This window comes from Grammomys surdaster, unplaced genomic scaffold (genome assembly GCF_004785775.1).
Source record: "Grammomys surdaster isolate TR1022 unplaced genomic scaffold, NIH_TR_1.0 211, whole genome shotgun sequence".
Classification (NCBI taxonomy): domain Eukaryota; kingdom Metazoa; phylum Chordata; class Mammalia; order Rodentia; family Muridae; genus Grammomys; species Grammomys surdaster.
In genome coordinates, this window is record NW_021604656.1 from 4394460 (window position 1) to 4414984 (window position 20525).

The 20525-nt window shown below is 50.0% G+C and overlaps 1 protein-coding gene and 1 long non-coding RNA gene across 3 annotated transcripts; one reads left to right on the forward strand and one right to left on the reverse strand.

Annotated features, from left to right (window-relative positions):
- Nucleotides 1-266: 266 nt before the first annotated feature.
- On the reverse strand, nucleotides 267-8338 carry F12 (coagulation factor XII). 2 transcript variants are annotated; one of them, XM_028772161.1, is made up of 14 exons: nucleotides 8223-8338; nucleotides 7827-7884; nucleotides 4883-4982; nucleotides 4623-4693; nucleotides 4202-4312; nucleotides 3988-4119; nucleotides 3767-3871; nucleotides 3484-3649; nucleotides 3173-3384; nucleotides 2849-3071; nucleotides 2544-2680; nucleotides 2315-2458; nucleotides 652-800; nucleotides 267-566 (listed from the first exon to the last, which is right to left on the reverse strand). In XM_028772161.1, the coding sequence occupies exons 1-14, from the start codon at nucleotides 8277-8279 to the stop codon at nucleotides 399-401; spliced, it is 1833 nt and encodes a 610-aa protein (XP_028627994.1). In that variant the 5' UTR covers nucleotides 8280-8338; the 3' UTR covers nucleotides 267-398. The 2 variants fall into 2 exon arrangements, with proteins under 2 accessions (XP_028627994.1, XP_028627993.1); XM_028772160.1 differs by having other exon boundaries at nucleotides 2849-3086.
- A 7-nt stretch (nucleotides 8339-8345) lies between these two features.
- Nucleotides 8346-11321, forward strand: LOC114624965. The gene is made up of 2 exons (XR_003711984.1): nucleotides 8346-8558; nucleotides 10141-11321. It is a non-coding gene; the product is annotated as an uncharacterized LOC114624965 (long non-coding RNA).
- The last annotated feature ends 9204 nt before the right edge of the window (nucleotides 11322-20525 follow it).

Genomic DNA, 20525 nt, shown 5'->3' on the forward strand with positions numbered 1-20525 from the left:
TGCCAAAAGCTCACCCCGGGTGACCCGGAAGTATATAGTCCAGGCTGATAACCTGCTACTGTGTAAACACAGAATGAAGGGGTTCTGGTGAGCAATCTGCAGGGCCTCCTTGTACAGGGGTTGGCACAAAATAAGGCCGAGAAAACATAGAGACCTGGACGAGAGTCTGAGCCTCTGTGCTGAGATCTGGCCAGCTGCCTTGTCCAGGCAATGAGGGAGTTGGCTTACCTGTGCTCCCACTTGGCATTTCAAGATGGAATTGTGAGGAACGTTTTCAAAGCACTTTATTTTGTTTCTGTGCCCCTGATACCCGGGCACTAGCTTCACTGTGGCTCATCGTGCCGTATCCACCATCCCGTCCCGGGAGCACACAAGAGGGAAGGACAAGCCCTGATTACTTATGAAGCAGTCTGCTTCTGGATCCAAGTCAGGTAGTTGGCCACATCAGTGTAGACCCCGGGCTTGTTACGGTCACCACAGCCGGAGCCCCAGCTGATGACTCCTCGAAGGGTGAGCTGACGCTCTGCACCTTCTTCTTCACATACCAGAGGACCCCCGGAGTCACCCTGGGTGGGGAACAGGCAGTACATGGCTCTTGCCCTATAGTTGTCAGGCAGGGGGGAAGGTACAAACCAGGACCCCAGGGCTGACCTGACAGGCGTCGGTGCCTCCCTCCAAGAAGCCAGCGCAAAGCATTCCAGGCAAGATGGCGTCTCCATGCACGTTAGAGTTGGAGCAGCGATCCAGGGGGATGAGGGGAACCTGTGCCTCCTGCAGGAAGGTGGCGTATTCTTCAGCCCCTGTAAACCAGAGGGTGGGGGACCTGAGGTTGTTGTGTGGGCCAGCTCCCAGACAATTCCCCACCTACCCCAGCATGGCTCCCTTACAGCAAGCCTGAGTGACAGCGATCATCCAATAACTAGTTCATGGCAAGGACACTGAAGACCAGACAAGAGCTGGGATTAAGACACAGGAAGCACCTCTTATCCTCTCCCACACAGTGTCTCAGAACCTGGCTCCCAGAATAGTTCTCTCCATTGTCTCCATTGCTCCAGCGTGGGGACAAAGTCCCGGTTAAGCCTTTATAATTTGGAGCCCAAAAGAAGCACAAGAAAGTTCAAGTGTCTCTGTAATCCTGTGCTGGGTTACTGTCTGTCAATTTGACACAATCCAGAGTCATCTGAGGGGAAGGAACTTCACCTGAGGAGATACCTCCGGAAGATTGGCCTAGGGCTATGTCTATGAGGCACTTTCTGGATTAATGGTTGACATGAGAGGGCCCCGCCCACTGTGAGTAGTGCCGCCCTGAACAGGTGGGCCCGGGTTGTACAAGAGAGAAAGCTGAGCCAGAAAGGTGTATGTATGCTTTTAAAAGGTGCACTTGGGCCGGGCAGCGGTGGCGCATCCTTTAATCCCAGCACTTGGGTGGCAGAGGCAGGCGGATTTCTCAGTTCGAGGTCAGCCTGGTCTACAGAGTGAGTTCCAGGACAGCCAGGGCTACATAGAGAAACCCTGTCTCAAAAAAAAAAAAAAAAAAAAAAAAAAGATGCATTTAGGAGGCAAAAGCAAGTAGATCTCTCTAAATTCAAGGGCAGCCTGGTCTACAGAGCTGGACAGCTCCTGGACAGCTAGGACTACACAGAGAAACCCAGTCTTGATAACAAAAACAAGGAGGAGGAGGAGGAGGAGGAGGAGGAGGAGGAGGAAGAGGAGAGAAAAGCAAGCAAGCAGCGGTGTTGGGAATAGCTCAGAGGTTAAGAGCACTTGCTGTTCTCGCAGAGGACTTGGTTCAGTTCCCAGAACCCACGTGATGGTTTTCAACCTGTACTACAGATCTGGCTTCCCCTATACCAGGTGTACATATGGTACATACATATGCATGTAGGCAGATGCACATGCATATAAAAATAAATGAATTTTTAAAAAGAAAGCTGAGCAAGCCATGAAGAGAAAGGCAGCAAGGAGTGTCCCTTCCCATTTCCGCCTCGGTTCCTGCCTCCAGTTCCTTCTGTGGTTTCCCCGATGGCAGATGGCAACCTTGAAACCTTGGAAGTCAAATAAACCCTTTCCTACCTTTTGGCCATGGTGTTTCTCGCCACAATAGAAGGCAAACTAGAACAAACCTCAAGGGACTCAGGAATCCGAACAGAGAATTTTAGATTCTGGGAAAGTCACACTACAGAAGCAAGGGTCCTGAGTGTGTTTTACAACTGTCATGTCAGTGAAACGTGTCCCCCAGGTTCATCGGAGCCTACCAAAGGTGCACACTCAGATAACCAAAAGACTCCAACCAACTCCCAACAGTTGTGCCTACCCTCGAACTGGTGACCCCAGCCGGCCACCTCGCAGAGCACTGTCTCAGAGGGTGAGGCCGGGCCACTGGGCAGACACACCGGCTGGACATAAGGCGACAGGATCGCACAGCTGTTGTTTTTCCTCTCCTGCAGGCGCAGCAGTGCTACCCCGAGAGACAAGGGTTAGAGGGTGACATAGGGCCGCAGCCCTCCCCATCCTTTCTCCCTGTCCCTGTAGGGCCACCCCACCCAAGTCATGCTGGTAGGTGACGGAGGAGAAGCCCTCGTGAAGGCGGTAGGAGCGCACAGTCAGAGTCTGGCACCGCTCGCAGCTCTGGTTATGGCGATCTTGACCAAGTACCACTCTCAGTTCCTCGGGCGCTGGCCTGCGACCGGGTGGGGGACAGACAGCGTGCTCAGACCGGCTACAAATGTTCTGGAGGCGCCCCTGTTTCCAACCCCTCGAGGGAGCTCAAGAATGACGGGGACGTGGGGGGAGAGTAGGGTGCTGGTACGGTAGGAGCGGACTAGGGGTCCCCGAGGGTGGCGCTTGCCGGTTCTGCAGGCAGTGAGCCGCGGTCAGCACCCAGCAGGGGGCGATGAGACTGCCCGCGCAGAAGTTGTCGCCCCAGTACAGCGCAGCGATGTAGGGGTGCGATCCAGGCAGAGCCACTAGTCCGCCCACCACACGTCTGAGCGAGGACAGTCGCTTGCGGAACCTCTGACCGCAGCCCAATGTGCTGGTCCTGGACGGAAAAGTCTGATGCTCGACCGAGTCTGTGGATGGAGAGACTGGCTGAGGCAATAGATACCTGCCACAGGCTGCCTGGAATAAGAGAGGCATGTCCTCAGCGCCTGGACCCCCTCCTCTGACTAACCATCTAGCTCTTGGGACAGAGATAGTGCCTGGGACGAAGACTGGGGCATCTGCAGTATGGGAGGCCAGGACACCGGCACGTCTTGACGCTCAGGGAGATCAGCTAGAGGTTTGTGCGTTGGCGTCTGGCACTGTTCCAGATCGCAATAGTCCCAGCTCAGCCTGTCGCCACTCCAGATGTAGCACCATGGACGTGTGTCATTATCTGGGTTCCTGCAATCTCAAGAGGGAGCACTGTTAGAACACGGGGATACCCCGAGGGCACTAAGGAGAAGCAAGTTGCCCTGCCCAGTCCCTTCCCGCAAAGCGAACCGGCAGAATGCGTGGTGGCCCAGGCCCCAGGTTAGGGCTTGCTTCTCAGTCATGTGCGGGTAGGTGGCTTCCGAGACCCAGGGCTGACACGGTGCACCCGACAGACTGGTTCTAGCCTGGCCCCGGTAGCTGAGACCCCTGCCTTCATAGCAGGTCGCCCTAAGGTCTAGAGAGAGAAGGGGTTTCTTGCAGTCAGGGGATGGGTCCGTTGGTGCCCTCTGGTTCACATTTCATTTCTCTCTCTCCACCTCAGGAAGCCTTTCCCACATGAGGTCCTACTCACCTAAGTCGCAAAAAGGTCCCGCATAGCCTGCAGGGCAATGGCACAGTTGGTGGTCCTCCACGAGGAGACAGCTGCCCCCATTAAGGCACGGATTGATGCTGCAAGCTGGGGAAGGTGCAAACTGAGCCCTCCTTGAGTACATCACATCATACTACCCAGCCTTCTACCAGAGGCTCTTGCGTCTCTGTCCTCCTCCCCACAGTCCTTCCACACCCACTTACCCTGACTGGGCAGCGGTTTGCAGTGAGCATCAGGACCTTTGCACTGGCATCTGGCCACGCCTCCTGGCCCAGTTCTAAACCATATCTCATTCTCATGGAAGAACTTGAGAAGCTGAGCCTCAAAGCATTTCTCTGGGGACAAAAGAAAGCCAGTGGGACCATGGCAGAGCTCCAGGACTCCAGGGACCTCTTGCCAGGAGGTGGTTCCTCTTACCTTTCTGGCAATGTTTCCCAGTGAGGTGTTTAGGACAGAGACAATGCGGGCCATTGGGGGTGTTGACACATGTCCCTCCTTTGTGGCAGGGGCTGTGCTTGCTGCAATGGTCTGAGAGGTGGGACACAAGAAAGAATCACCTGGAGTCGGAATGACACATGTAGGGACCAATGCCCTGCCTGCACCTGCTTGTCATAGAACCATGGAACCCCAAGCTTCTAGACCCTTAAGCTCATCTGGACAATGGTGGCCTCTTTCCCCAGAATTCTTCCTCTGACTATTGAAAGGATGCTGTAGGAGAAAGGAAGGGGCGGGGCCCAGAATCCCGTCTGGCATCTGATGATACCGAGTAGCTATGTGGGAATGGATGGAGGAGCAGGGCACATGCAGCCTTGAGCCACCTGGGGCTGGCATGACATACCTTTCACTTTCTTGGGCTCCAAGCAGTATCCCCATTGCTGATCCTCATCAACGTTGTGTGTGGTAGCACACCTGGAGGTTAGATGACATTTTCCTGCATTGCCTGAGGCTGGCTAGACTAGCCCTGCTACACACACACACACACACACACACACACACACACACACACCTTTTCACCGTTTGCCCAAACACTTTCTTAGACAGCTAGGCAGAATCCCTTTCATCCAGGCCCCTCCCCTAACCCCTACTAGAAATTCTTACCAGGGCTGGGAGCCTGGCCGTCCTTTGTGGATGCATTTGTGGTGCAGGCGACGTTGGTACTGAAAGGGAAAGTGGCAGGGCTTCCCGTCCACAGTGAGAACTGTAGGAACACCACACCTCTGAGTCCTGCCCGGGGGCCCAGCTGCCCAAGCTCGGCCTCACCCAGGCTGGCTCGTAAAAAGGACAGCTATGCCTTCAAGGCTGCACCCTGCTTAGGAAGTTGCCTTCTAGAGTCAGACAGCTGAAATAGATATCTGACTTGGAGTCTGATCCTGAGTAAATCTGTGTGCTTGTCACAAAGTTGTGCTTATTAAAGATTTAGGTCACAGACATTTAATCTCAGCACTTGGAAGGCAGAGGCAGGTGGATCTCTGTGAGTTCAAGGCCAGCCTAGTCTGCAGAACAAGTTCCAGGGCAGCCAGGGTTATTACACAGAGAAAGCCTGTCTCCCTCTCCCCCTAAAAACCCCCAATACATACATACATACATACTACATACATACATACATACATACTACATACATACATACATACATACTACATACATACATATTTAGGTCACTTAACCATCTTTGGTTTAGTAAACTAGCAACAGTAATGCAGCTGCCAATCTTCATCATTCACTGACTTTACATTTGCAAATCTGCCTGCTTTGTAAACATTTATTTGTAACCCTCCAACCCAATACTTGTGATTGAGGTTGAGGATATAGAGCAGAAGTGTAGTGTTTGCTAACAAAACACCACAAGGCAAAAGAAAGCCACACAAACTGCCAGAGCTTGCAGTGCCTTCATGGTCTCTATGGAATTGTGTGGATCAGTGGAAGATGCTCGAACACACGTGTGCACATGCACGCACACACACACATATATATACACACACGTGTACATACACACATACACAACACATGGACACACACATAGACACACATACATGGACACACATGGGCACACACACACAAACATGCACACATGCGCACACATGCACACATGGACACACAGACACACACACATGGACACACAGACACACACACATGGACACACGTGGGCACACACACACAAACACACACACACACACACACACACACACTCTTTGAAGAGGGACAGGGTTTTAGTTCAGTGGCCAAACATCTGCCTGGCATACACAAGGCTCAATCCCCAGTACTTCGGGGACAAAGAGTGGTTCTATCTGTGTGCTCAAGTGTCACCTGGAGCTCCTACCTGCAAGAACACAAGAAGCTGTGGGCGCCTTATGAAGAAAATGTGTGAGGGACACCTTGTTCAGGTATCATCAATGGATCAACAACATGTACACTGAATAAGGTCTTTAAACAGAATCCATATGTAACAAGGTTACATGTTAATGGTTGATGAAAACGGCATAGCCAGAGGCTCACGGAACCTAATAGAATTTGTGAACTTGATGTTCAGGGTAGCTGTGAAGAATATAATTAATCATAAGAAAGAACTGTATTGGGGCTGTGAGAGGGTATGGAGGGAGAAAGGGGAGGGGGAACGCTGTGATTATATTATAATCTCAAAACGAAAATGAAAACGAAATCACTGTCTGCTTCAGGGGAACACCATGAGGCTTAGTGGCTATGCTTAGGACATTGAGTCCAGTGCCTACTATGTGCTCAACAATCATGTATTGCTTGTGTGTGTGTGTGGTGTGCGTGTGTGTGTGTGTGTGTGTGTGTGTCATTGTAGCAACAGGGTGATAAAAAGAGAGAGAGTCCTAGAACTTTAGGACAGGGGACCATTGTGGGGTCAGATTGAAATGGCAGGGTTTGGGGAAGAATGGGGGTGGGACCCTTCACCTAAGACAAATTTACCAAAAGTTAAGGATTTTTTTTTCTTGGGCTGGAGAGATGGCTCAGCGTTGAGAGCACTGTCTACTCTTCCAGAGGTCCTGGGTTCAACTCCCAGCAACCACATGGTGGCTCACAACCATCTGTAATGGGATCTGATGCCCTCTTCTGTCGTGCAGATGTACATTTGCATAGAGCACTCATAGACATAAAATAAGTAAATAAACCTTTAAAAAAAGAATTTTGCTTTCTTTCTTTCTTTTAATATTTATTTTATGTATGTAAGCACACTGTCACTGTCTTCAGACACACCAGAAGAGGGCATCAGATCCCATTACAGATGTTTGTGAGAATTGCTAGGAATTGAACTCAGGACCTCTGGAAGAGCACTCAGTGCTCTTAACCACTGAGCCTTCTCTCTAGCCCAAAAATTTTTTCTTTAAAATTGAAAAAAAAAAAAAGGATTTTTCCCTGAGTGCTGCAGATCAACCCCGGGTATGTGTGCCCGCTGGGTGAGCACTCTGCCGGTGAGCTCTGACCTGGCCTAAGAGCTGAAGTTTTAAGGCATTTTTCGGGCAGCAGCATCTAGGTGAAGTTCTTTACTAGGATGGGGAGCTCATGTCTCTTCAACAACCGTATAGTTTTATGGATGAGGAAGGAATGAAGCAGAGAGTGAACTCACAAGTGAGAAAGCTAGGGTTTCGAGACATTGGGTGATCTTGGGTGAGTCAGGAGCTCTGTTCTGGCTCCCATCACTCACTGAGTGTCTAAACTCTACCAGTTATGTCTGATGTTCTCCAGATGTGTTGAAAGGAAAGGGAGGAAGATGGGGGAACTGGGGAAGACTTGCTGGTTGTACGGGTGTGATGACATCACCGATATATCTCCCCACTGCTGAGTACCTGCCAGGCTGTAACACAGGCATCCAGGAAAGCCCAAGCCCTGCCCTCCAGGCCCACATCTGGATCTGCTATCATCTGATCTGATCGTAGGCACCCAGGTCTGGATGTCAGCAGAACACCTTTGATCAGAATCCCTCCTCTGCCCCAGAGGCCTGAGGCTGCCTGGAGACCATACAGGCTGAAGCACACTCATCCCCACAGAGTAGATTAGGAAGAAGAGCCAGGTCACTTACCCACAGTGGGCCCGTCAGCTCCGTCCTTGAACTCCTTGGAGCCTTTCCAGGGTGGACCCTACCGGAGAGAGAAGGCCAGAACATTGCCAACAGTGTCAGACTTTCCTTGATCCAGTATCAGGCCTCAACCTCCTGCCACCTCCCCGAAGTACAGGATTTCCTCACAAAACGTGGCCTTCCTCTCTCTTCTCACTGTCTCCCCCACAAATGTAGTCTGTGTCCTCATAGCCACCAGCATGGACTGCTACCTCCTTTGTTTGGGCCTTCTGAGCTGGCTGTGCCTTCCCCCCACACAAGTCTCTCAGACACCTGAACTAGCAGGTGACAGGCAGAGTCCAAAGCTGGAACAGGCCATCACCGACACTCTGGTCCAATCCCAGTGTCCACAGTCCTTACCGCAAGTGTCAAATCCAGACTCATCAGCAGAGACCCCAGGAACAACAGAGCTGTCATGGCGTCCGTCGATGGCCCTGCTGCCTGACCAGGAATGAAGATCAATAGATGTGGGCAAAGGTCTCGGAAGCCTCGGAGGTGGAGAGCAGTCAAGCTCCCTGTTGAGCCTGAGGCACAGGCTTCATGGAAAGCCCAGCAGAACAGCGCTGTAGAACCCTTGTGAGCAGGGAGTTGACTGGGAGGAGTGGAGCACTGAAGAGCTGGGTTCCTGCCCCCCTCTCCTGAGCAGGAGGACATTGATTTTACTAGGATGGTGTTCCAGGTCCTGTTGAGGGTAAGGTAAGAATGACTGAAGAAAAGCCTGCTTACACAATCTTACAGACTTTCATGAAGCATGCTTGCTTCCTTCTGCTGCGTGACCAATTACCACACTCTGATCACCCTAAAACAATGTCCCCCTAAAACTATGTTTATGGATGCACAGACCCATGGGTAAACACTTGGTGCTGCACAGTTGTCTGCCCAGAGGATCAGAAAGCTGAGGTTCAAGGCGAGGACTCTGGAGCTTCTGAAGTGAGATTCCCCTCCCAATCCCGGGCAGAAATTACTTCCATGTGCCTGCAGGACAGATGTCCCAGCTTCTTCTTAGCTGTCGGCCACGGCTACGTGTGATTCCTACATTTCTGGCCACCTGATTCCTCTAACTTTAAAGCCACTGTCAGGGCTGGAGGGGTGGCTCAGCAGGTATAGACACTTAAATCCAAAGGATCCAGGTTCTATTCCCGGCTACCTACATGATGGCTCAGAACTGTCTGTAACTCCAATTCCAGAGGATCTGACACTCCTGGCCTCTTCTGGCCTCAGGCATGCACATGGTACATAGGCATGGATGCAGGCAAGACAGTGTATGCAGGCTAAGCAAATTAATTTTAAAAATTAAAAACAATAAAATAGAGCCCGGAGCAGAGAATTCCCCTGTATTGAATTGCCTCGCACTTTGTGTCTCCTTGGCCAGAAAAATTCTGGTCCCTTTTCAGGGCTCATCTGACTAGGTCAGGCCCATCAAGGATACTCCCATGCGAGTACATGGTGGTACATGCCTTTAGTCCCAGGATGTAGAGTTCCAGGCCAGGTCTACATAGTGAGTTCCAAAACAGTCAGGGCTATGTAGCGAGACCCAAAATGGGCCCTTAATTACATTTGCAAAATTCTTTTCCTTCTGAGATACTATGTTTCTCAGGTTAACCTTTAATTGTGATTCTCCTGCCTGCTTCAGCCTCCCTAGTGTCCTGTGCCACAATGGTCAACTACATTGGCAAAATGCTCTCACAAACGGACTGGGGATGTGACTCCTCAGTGGAAGCATGTGACCCAGTGGCAGAAAGCTAGTCTAGCATGCATGGGTTCGATTCCTGGCACCTCAAGAAAATGTTTTACAAAGTAACCTCAATCACGGTTAACTTGGGTCACTAGGAGCAGGCAGAAATACGTGGGGATGAAGAACTCTATCATCTCAGAATTGTACTCTTTCCGGAGCCAAGTGCTAAATCAAAGGACATTGCCTTGCAGCCACAGAGCTGGGAGGGAGATGGGGAGTGGGGGACTGCGGCTTTTCCTAAGCGGCATTCATCTTGCTCAACAAGAACCCTCCCTCGTGGGTTTCCAGAGTTGCCAGCGGAACCCTCTCAGTTCAAGAGCCAATCAGAGCATGGCATCTCTAGACTACAACTCAGAAATAGGGTTTCCTCTGCCTCCTGAATGCAGGGATTAAAGGCATGAGCCACCAGGCCCCGCCCCCCACCCCAAGGGTCCGGGATTGTTGGTGTGCATCTATCACTGATCCCGGACAGTCTGAAAAGAAAACGCCAAGCGAACAGGGAAGGGAGGATGGAAAATCCTCATAGGTGATTTCTTTTTTTAGACGATGAAGGCAGAAGGTAACAGGTTGCCGATGCTGTGGGAAGAGAGGAAGGCTGTGGTCAGCTTCGCAAACAGAAGGCCGGAGGCACGGGGCACTTATTCAACTTTTGGCTTCAAAAGGAACTTTTGGTGACTGCCACTAGGACATGAAGAAAGGGTTATGGGTCTGGGGTCGTTCAGAGACTCACCAGTCTGACCAGTAATAAATTTTAACAAGGAAGAGGCTTTTCTTCAGATACTACCTCCAGGTCTATATTGGCAATTTTGGATTCCCTAATGCTGCCACCCTAATGCCGAGCCACCTCAGTCAGGGGTTTATAAAGGCAAAGAATACAACCTTACGATTTGTTCTAGTGCAAGCAGAGGGTCCTCTGGAGCAAAACAAGCTTGTTTATAGAAGCCGAAACAGTAGTAAACAAAACAAAACTAAGCCTTAACAGTCCTTAACATGTGGAGGTCTAATTTCGCTTTATAGTTTTCTTAAGCACAGACGTTTTAAACTTTTAAACATAAAGTTAGCAGTCATCATAATGTTAGCCTTCACAAAAGTCAGACTGAGTCACACAGTAGAGCTGACCAAAGTGAAAGAACCCTGTTAGTCCCGGGTTACACCAGCGCAGACCTTGGCGGGGGACCTGACCCTGTAACCACCTCCTCCTGGGGGAGGGCCAGTCCTGTAGGGAAGAGGAACTGGTTTGTACCATAGAGGGCGTGGTTTGTTTTTTTGTTTTGTTTTTGAGAGAGGGACTTGGTCTAGGCTGACCCAACTTTTCAATTTCCCTGCTTCCACCTCCTAACTGGGGTAATGATAGAAGTGTATCACCACAGCAATCGAAGAGAGTTTTACAGTTGAAAGGGAGGGGAGGGCTTCAAGGTTATGCAGGAGCCTAAATTCAGCCAGTCAAAGGTGGACTGTGGTGAGCATGGGGTTCCATGTAGGAAGTGGGGTGTTGGATTATGAGATGCATGTGTAGGGAAAAAGGTCCAAGCTCACTTCAGGATCCGAAAACTCACCAAACCCCACCAATCCCTGAGCTCAAGATTTCACCAATCCCCTTTCCGGAAAACTCCACCCCCAAGAAACCCTGTATAAAGCTTGCCTCGGGCTCTGTTCCCTGCTGCTCCTCCACCACCGAGAGGCAGCTACCCTCTTGTATCTCTCCCAATAAATCTCTTGTGTGAGGTTTGTTGTGCAGTGTGACATTGTGATGTTCCTTGGTTACTAAACCCAGGATACCTTTCTCCTCAGAGCTATAACACACCATGGACCAATGGTGGATGTTCCTGGGCATTTGGGGGCCTACTGCCTGTCATAGTGACAAAACTAAAGGCACTAGCCACCATGCTTGGACCTTTTGACTTTTTTATAATCATGCTATTATCTCTATTCCCCCTCCCTTAAGATCCTTTTTTCCTCTCAGGATTCTCTTTCTAGCTTTAACACACATGCACGCACACACACACACACACACACACACACACACACGGGCACACACACGGGCACACACACACATGCACACTTTTTAACATATAGATTCCGTATAGGAGCGAAACAAGATATCTAGATGTATGTCTTTTTGAGTCTGGGTTAGCATAGTGATTTTAGTTGTCTCCATTTTCCTGCAAATGTCATGGCTTTGCTGCTCTTCCCAGCTGGGTTGTATACACAAACCACATTCTCTTCATCTGTTCATCTCTTGATTCCCTTTCTTGGCTGTTGTGGCTACTGCAGTTATAAACTTGAATGCTAAGTATCTCTGTGGTATGTTGACACAGAGTCCTCCAGGAACCCCAAGTGGTGTAGCTGGGTCATCCGGTAAATCTATTTCCAGTTATTTGAGAAACCCCCATACCGGTTTCCGTAGTGGCAGAACAAATTTACATTTCTACCAGCAGTGAATAGAGGGAGCTTCCTGTTTCTCTGCTTGCACAGCATCATCTGGTGTGGTTTGTTTTCTTGGTGACAGCCTTTCTGACTGGGGTGACAGAACCTCAAAGCAGCCGTAATTGTATTTCAGGATGAACTAAAGGTGGTGTGTGTTTTCCTTTGTAGTTATTAGCCAGTTACACTTTTTCTTGTGAAAATTGTCTGTTCAGTTCATTAACTCACTGACTTGATGGTTTGTTTCACTGGTGTGTAGTCTGGTGGTTATTTCCTTTGCTATGCAGAAACATTTTCAAATTTATTTTATTTATTTTTTGTTTGTTTATTTATTTGAGATAGGGTTTCTCTGTGTAGCCAAGGCTGTCCTGGACCTCTCTGTGTAAACCAGGCTGGCCTCAAACTCTTATGACCTGCTGCTTCTGCCTCCCAAGTGCTGGGATCACAGGGTGTACCACCATCACCCTGCTTTCATAAACCCTTTATTTTTCACTTAATCTCATTTGTTGGTCCTTGGGGTATTTCCGTGCTAGTTGTTTTCAGAAAGCCCTAGCCAGTACACATATCTTAGTTTAACCTACATCCTGTAACAAAATCAAAGTTTTAGGTCTTCTATTCCAGTCTTTGATCCATTTTGAATTGGTTCTTTCCTGGTTTTCATGGCTCTCGGTGTGAAAATCTTCAGGCGGACTTCCTTTATGGTCACACGATGGCTGCCGAGGTTCTAAGAATCACATGTAAGCTCACTCACTGCTGCTCAGGTGAGGAAGCGCTGTCCACTTCAGCTGCTTCTGAGAAATGAGGAAGACTCCACAAAACTGTTAAGCAGAAGCTGGACTCGGTGGAGCACACGGGAAGCAGAGACGGGAGGTTCAAGATCTCTCAGATAGCTGAAGCAAGAGCTGACAAGACAGCTCAGAGGGAAGGGCACCAGGTCTGAGCCGGAGGTTCCACATGGTAGAAAGAGAGAACAGAAAGGACTCTCCCAAACTGTTCCCTGCATGGCATGTGCACTCGCACGCGCGCGCGCGAGCAAACACACACACACACACACACGCATACACACACACACACACACGCACATACACACACACAAAAGAAAAGAAGGAAGAACAGCAAACAAACCTCTCCTCACAGCTCATTGGCCACACTTGGTCACATGACACCCTTAAACCATCTCTAGCAAGGCCAAGGGGAATTCCCACAGCTGGCTTAGAGCAATTCATCTTGGAGCTAGATTAGAGAGCTCTGAGGTTTAGTAGGCACTGCAGACAGGGCAGAGAGGCCTGGGATGGCATCTCAGCCACAGGCACCTGCTCCTCTGATCCTCGTGCTTCCTGCCCTCCCGTGGACCGTATCCATTCCGGTTTCACGTTATTACCTCCGATTGACTCTGTGAACCCTGCAGGCTTACTAGTGAATTCCCTGCTGTTTACGGAGCCATTGCTTGTTTGCAGAGCGGGACTCCCTCACTTCTGTATGTGTCACACCTGACTAATACCCAGTTTTATTTACCCTACTGCCTGGAAACAGTCACGTGTCACTTGGCAGGGACACATCCCCAGAGACATGCGTTGGTAGCTGATGGTCAATACGTGAATGCCACAGAATGTCCTTGTGCAAGCTAAGACAGCCACTAAGTCACTAGCTCACAGACTCTGAAGGGGTCCTCAACCAAAACACTGTCATGGAGTACATAACTGTGCCCCTCCCCCATTCCCAACTTTGTGTGTGGGGGAATGTGTATATCTCTGTGTGGTGCCCATGTTCCCACGTGTGAGGCCAGTGGTTGATGTTAAGTTTCTTCCTCAGTCACTCTCCTTTTTATTATTATCATTATCTTATGAGATAGGGTCTCTCTCTCCAGCCTTGGCTGTCTTGGATCTCATTATGTAGACCAGGCTAGCCTGAAACTCTCTGAGATCTTCCTGCTCTGCCTCCAGAATACTGGGATCAAATGTGTGCACCACTACCACCAGCTTGCCTTTTTTTTTTTTTTAAAGATTTATGCTGGGCAGTTGTGGCGCACATCTTTAATCCTAGCACTTGGGAGGCAGAGGCAGGCAGATTTCTGAGTTTGAGGCCAGCCTGGTCTACAGAGTGAGTTCCAGGACAGCCAGGACTACACAGAGAAACCCTGTCTCGAAAAAAACCAAAAAAAAAAAAAAAATTGTAGGCTGGATTGATGGCTAAGTGGTTAAGAACACTAACTGCTTTTCCAGAGGTCCTGAGTTCAATTCCCAGCAACCACATGGCGGCTCACAACCATTTGCAATGGGATCCGATGCCCTCTTCTGGTGCGTATGAAGACAGCTGCAGTGTACTCATATACATAAAATAAATAAATCTTTTTTTAAAAAAAAGATTTACTTAATATATATATATACTATATATATACTTATGCACACCAGAAGAAGGAATCAGATTCCATTACAGTGCAGATGGAACTCTGGACCTCTTAACTGCTGAGCTGTCTCTCCAGGCTGCCGTGGGTTGTTTGTTTGTCTTAATGCATGTGTGTTTATATGCATGTGTGTGCAGGTGTCTGCAGAGGCCAGAAGAGGGTGCCAGATCTTCTGTAGCAGTCACAGGTTGTTGTGCCTGGCATGGGTGTTGAGAACTGAACTTGGCAAGAACTGCGTTCATAACTGAGGAGAGGTCTCCCTAGCCCTTTCTCTTTTGGGGACAAGGTCTCTCAGTGAATCTGGAGCTCACTGAGTCAGCGAGTCCCAGGGACCCTCCTCTCTGCCTCCTTAGTGCAGGGGTTACAGGGGATGCCACACCTGGCTTTTTGAATGAGCGCTGGAGATCTGAGCTCAGATCCTCAGGCTTCCTTGAACAACAAGCACCTTACCCACCGAGCCGGCACTCCAGTCCACGACTGACTGGACTTTCAAACTTCTCCATCTTTATTTCTACAGCCCTCCCTTTGAGTTCCAGGAAATTAAAGGTGGTCCAGGCGCTGGTGCTATCGAGCTGGAGCTCTGTCTGTGGAAGGTTGTACGTTTGTCTGTCTGCGGAGTATTGTGCATACATTTGTGAGCCTGGAAACGTTGGCATCTCTTTTAAACATCTCCAGCAGAGAATAAACACAACAGATTAAAAACAAAGATGGGGGCTCCGGGGTGTAGCTCAGCAACAGGGCACTTACTGAGGTTCAAGGCCTTGGAGTTTGGCCCAGAATGGCTAAAACCAAACAAAATGCTCAAAGGTGGAGTCAGATACAGGATAGAGATTTTGAGTGACACAGCCTTTGAAACCACGCCTCCAGAGACACTTGAATTCAGGAGCACCTGTGTCTTGCAAATTCTTTGGAAGGTAGATGCCCTTTTTGATTATGGCGATCTTATTTAAAATCAGATGTTGCCAGGCGGTGGTGGCGCACGCCTTTGATCCCAGCACTTGGGAGGCAGAGGCAGGCAGATTTCTGAGTTCGAGGCCAGCCTGGTCTACAGAGTGAGTTCCAGGACAGCCAGGGCTACACAGAGAAACCCTGTCTCAAAAAACCAAAAAAAAATAAAAAATAAAAAATAAAATCAGATGTCTTAGCTCATGCAAGAGTTTGAGATGCACTAAGTAGGTTGAGGCTTATAAACGATGCCCTTGGGAGAGAGTGGGTGAGAACCACAGGGGTGGGAGAGGCAACCTGGGGTCCCATTAGGCCCAATGCCCACTGCATGCTCCTGGGTCAAGGGTCAGCCTCTCTGACCCTTGACTTTCGGGGATCCTTTGGAAAGAGTGGGTGCTGCCACTGGAGGGATGTTGCTTGGGATGGAAACACACAGGGGAGGCAGAGTCTGGTCATTGTTCCCCCCACTGGAGAATAGAAAAGCTTTACCACACGGTCACACTCTCAGCCACTGCTACACTTGTCTTCTTTTCCCTCTGAACATTTAGTTTTCTTCCATCCCCTGCTGTGGACCAGGGCAGATAAAAACCCGCTCTGTGTCTTGGCTTCTTTCCCAGCAAAGCCGGGCTGGGGGCTCACGGAATGGAAAACACCAAGGTCTTATTCTTAGACGTCTGATACTCATGAACATGCAGAGATCGAGTAACCTTAGGCTGGCTTTGAACCCTCACGCCTCCGGCCAGGCCCTCTAAGCAGGATTACAGGCCCGGGCCATACTTAGCCCCATTCTCTTTCAGCAGAGACTTGGGGTATGAGGACGTACTTGTTCAAAAGGAATTTGGGGGATCAAGCAGAACCCAGTCCATCGTCCTCCACACCTTGGCCCCGTTACTTCCCCAGTCACCCTGCTTGACATAGTGAAGCCTGCCAAGAAGCAGCTCTCCTTTCAGCTAATAGCTCAACCTGATGGATCTCTTATGTGACTACAAACACATGAACTCTGGCTTTGGGGGACTGAGGAACCGGATTCTGGTTTGAGAAGGCTAGGCTGATTCTATGACAGGCTTCAAATGGGCAGTTAAAAACACAAGGCCTAAATCTGTTTCCAATTTCAGGCAAGTCCAGACCTCAGAAGCTGCCTCTCCACCTGGCCTGATGCAAGGACACTGGGTCAGCAGCAGTTTCCAGACCTCCCCAGCAAGTTTCCAGCCCCTATACCCTGGTAATGGAATGTCTGTAGAGATGAACCCAACAGATTACCATAGAGGTCGCCTACCCCAGAATTCCCTTAATGTGCTTTAAATCAGGTCTGCGAGCTCACTTGGGTGTCTCCCTATTCTGGTAATGGGAGACCCCAGCATGCAGTATAAAACAGTCTTTGTGTTTACATTTTTGAGTCTGGGATATCATTCTTCCATGAATCATAGACCCTTACAGGTTTTCACTTGTGACAATGCTGACAACCACACGTGGCTGCTGGCTACGGTACTGAGAAACACAGCTTCAGGGTAAGAAAGATCACATGTATGGCTGCCAGTGTGCACCGAGCAAAGAACTGTAGAGAGTGGGGGGATAAACAGGGCCCAGATCAAATAGCACATTTGTAGGCCATCTGGAGGAGCCTGGAGTCTCTTTTCTTTGATTATGTCAGGCACAGGAAATGAAACTGGATGCCTCGTCGTGTTTGCAATGACATGTCATGTCGGCTGCATTCTTTTCATCTGAACTCAAGCAGGCCATCCTGCCACCATTCAAGGGGTGGGGACGTTAGGGTATGAATGCCCTTTTAGGTTTTAAGGCCAGGGACACTGTAGAAGTTGTATATGCCTGCCTTGGCCTCCCAAGTGCCTGGATGAAAGGCGTGTACCACACACCTGGCACAGTTGGCAATTTTAAAAATAAGCAACCTGGTTGGGTGTCATGGCACAGACTTACAGTCCTTACTAGGGAGGTCAAGCAGGGTTGCCTATGATCCAAGTTTAAGACCAGGTAGGCTGGGTGACAGATATGAAGAGCTTCTTGAAAGAAAGAGAGGCAGGAAAGAGAGGAGGGAGGAGGGAGGAGAGGGGAGGGAGGAAGGAGGAGCACATCGCTCTACAGGAAATGACCAAATTTTCCTTGCTCAATTAGTGCACCGTTTTGAACAACGCTGCACTCACTAACCCTGATGTTTATTTCTTTGGCCCGAGTGCAATGACTTCTACAGGCCGGATTCCAGGAAATGCACCTCTGACATTATTGTGTGGTTATTTCATCCAAATTGAAACGTTCCCTCCTGGAGATGGGTGTGTGTGTGTGGGGGGGGGAATGTTTCACAGATCAGGGAAACTAATGAGACTTCTCAGGCTTCAGACTCTCAGTTTCAAGATTCACATGTTCTATGAGCAGGAAACAACTTCCCAGGGAAAATGGACTCTGGCTGGGCTGTACGCACACTGGGCAGGGAGCTGGGTGTGCAGCTCCCTACGTCCTCACCTATGCTGGGTTAGCTTCTGGGCGATTCAGCTGCCTTTGGATCAACTATAATGTAAGTAGCCCATATCGGCACATTGGTTCAGGAAGCTAGAACTGGGTTGGACTATGCTACATTTTCCTTTTTAAAAACATCTCTAAAACCTGGGAGTCGTGACTGGTCTCTTTCCTTCTCCTCCTCCTAGTTCTAGCTAAACAATGGTCTCGACTCAGCTGTTTACATGGCCCAGCTGTCACCCCAGTACAGGGTACTACAGGGTATCATCCCAAAAGGTCTACTTCCTGTCTTAGCCAAATACTTGGTTGCAAGCAGCCTAACCAGATTCTGAGTAATTTAAGACCAGGAAGAGACTGGACAACTTTTGGAGGGCAGTTTGTTGAATTCCCCAATGCTGGCTTAACACCAGTGTCCACTAGCCCTCACCCCCCCACACACACACACCTCACCATCACCATCACTCCTCCCACAATGAATTTTAAGTGGCCTCCAGCTATCTTCTGTTGGCCCCTTCCTTGACTTCAAAGACCTGGTTGGAAACATTGGGACACAATCTGTTACCAGGGACCCAAGAGAGTAAATTCTCTCTCTCCTTCCTGATTTTCTTAGAGTCAGGGCTTGCTTCTGCTTCTCGAAGGACTTCTCCCAGACGGAAGAGTGTTGAGATACTGGACACCAAAACAGACTGTCTGCCATTCACAGCCCAGCCTGCAGGGCAGCCTAGAGCCCTTTAGATAAGTAAATCTACTCTTCTTAATATCTGCCTCCACGACTCCCTAGTGCCTTCAAAAGTCCAATGGCATCCTGGATCCAGGCTCCATCAAGACGATATCCTCACTTCCTGCTCCCCCAGCCTACCCCCATGACCACTGTAAGTTCTACAGACACTCTGCCCTTAGGTGCTGCTATATACATGAAGCACCCTTCCCTCCTCTACTGACCCCCGTTCATGTTGCAATTGTTTAAATCGATCTGTTTACTTATATGAACTTATCGTGTGTAGCTACAGGACAACAAATACAGTTGACGGACTTCCTCCACCAGACGAATTCCAAGGTCGAGGTCAGGTCTTCATATACGGTCAGGCTTGCTGCCCTCAGGCGCCGTTACCAGCTGAGCCTTCGAGCCAGCTCCAGGATCCTCGAGGATGTAGAAGGCGTTCTCTATCCAGACGGTTCTTTCCACCTTCCATGCCGTCAAAGCTTCGCAGGTGCACATTCTCACTAGCTGTCAGGTCTCACCTGGACATGACAGTCTTCACTCGGTGCTTAATCATCTACTAGTCCGAGCTATCACTGGTAAATACAAATCACCCTTCCAGGAGCGTCACATTTCACAGAACAAACCCTTCTCTGTCAACCACAACGCCTTCCACGGACTGGCTGACACCCTTGCTCTTGGCTCACCACTGGATTCTGGAGCCAGTTATGCTTTTCTCCTCGCCAAACTTAATTTTAGGCGCTGTGCCTCTTCTGGATCTTCTCAAATGTCACAGCCTGAGCCCACTCCGATCTCTTTAATGAACTGGGGGGGGGGGGGGGGGCTGGGCATGCTAAGCACACTCTACCATAAAGCGATGTCTCTAGCTTTGTTTTAGTAGCATACATTCTGAAACCACCCATTAACGGGCTCACTTATAGGGTCATTACCACCTTCCTTCCCGGCTCGTACGTAAGCTTGGTTTTCTTGCTGTTACCACTATATCTGGCACCTGGCTGGGTGCCTGGGGAAAAAAAAGCAGTGGCAGTATTTTTTGCAGTAATGAATGAATATGGATCAAAACCACGTAGTTGAATCCGGTTGTTCCTTAATTCCCGAGTTTGGACAAGCCTCCGTTTCCTGCTGTGCGAAAAGGGGTGGTGAGGAGGAAGTGGGGAACTGAACTATACAGTGTTGAGGTGCAAACATTCGGACCTGTTTTCCCCCCAGTCAACGTGTGCAGCCAGCCACTCAACATCCAGCGCCTCAGCTCCCCACCTGTATAATGGGTGTGAACTCATCCTCAACGACTTGGGGTGGCAGCGCTGCCTTATAAGGCAGCAGAGGCCGAAGGCGCCGGACGGGTGGGAGGGGAGAAATCACAACATCCGGCTGCGGGGGCGGGGTGCGGGGTGCGGGGTGCGGCTGGGCTGGAGGCAAGCGCCGCTGGGAAGGCAATACCCTCCTTCGGTCCTCTGCTCGCTTTGGACGTGTCCCCTTCTGAAGCAGCTGACCTAACCCAAGGGACGACAGCAGGACACACGTTCTAACCGAGCTACCTGCAAGCCGGCAGGATACACAGCATGTCCGCAACAAAACCCTAGAAATCCCATCGGGGAACCAGACACTCAGTCACGCCCCCATCCAGTCACCCAATCAGATCGCAAAGCTGCATGGTTGACGTTTCCTTAATCCAATCATATGTTTGGTCTCCCGGGCGTGGCTCCCGAAAGGGCCCACCTCCGACTCCTCGGCAGAGGCTCGGCCCTAATTGGCAGCTTGGCATCCTACGAAGGCCTAGAAATTCGAACCTAGAGGCCGAATCGCGCCCGCAGTCCAACCAGAAATCGGCGACGCAACGGGGCCCGCCCCCTCCCCGCAGGGAGCAAGTTCCCGGCTCCGTGGGCGGGGCAGGAGAAAGAGGTTGACCAATAGTAGTCCGGCGCGGGGAGCGTCCGCTCGCCCATTGATTGAGCCAAGTAAACA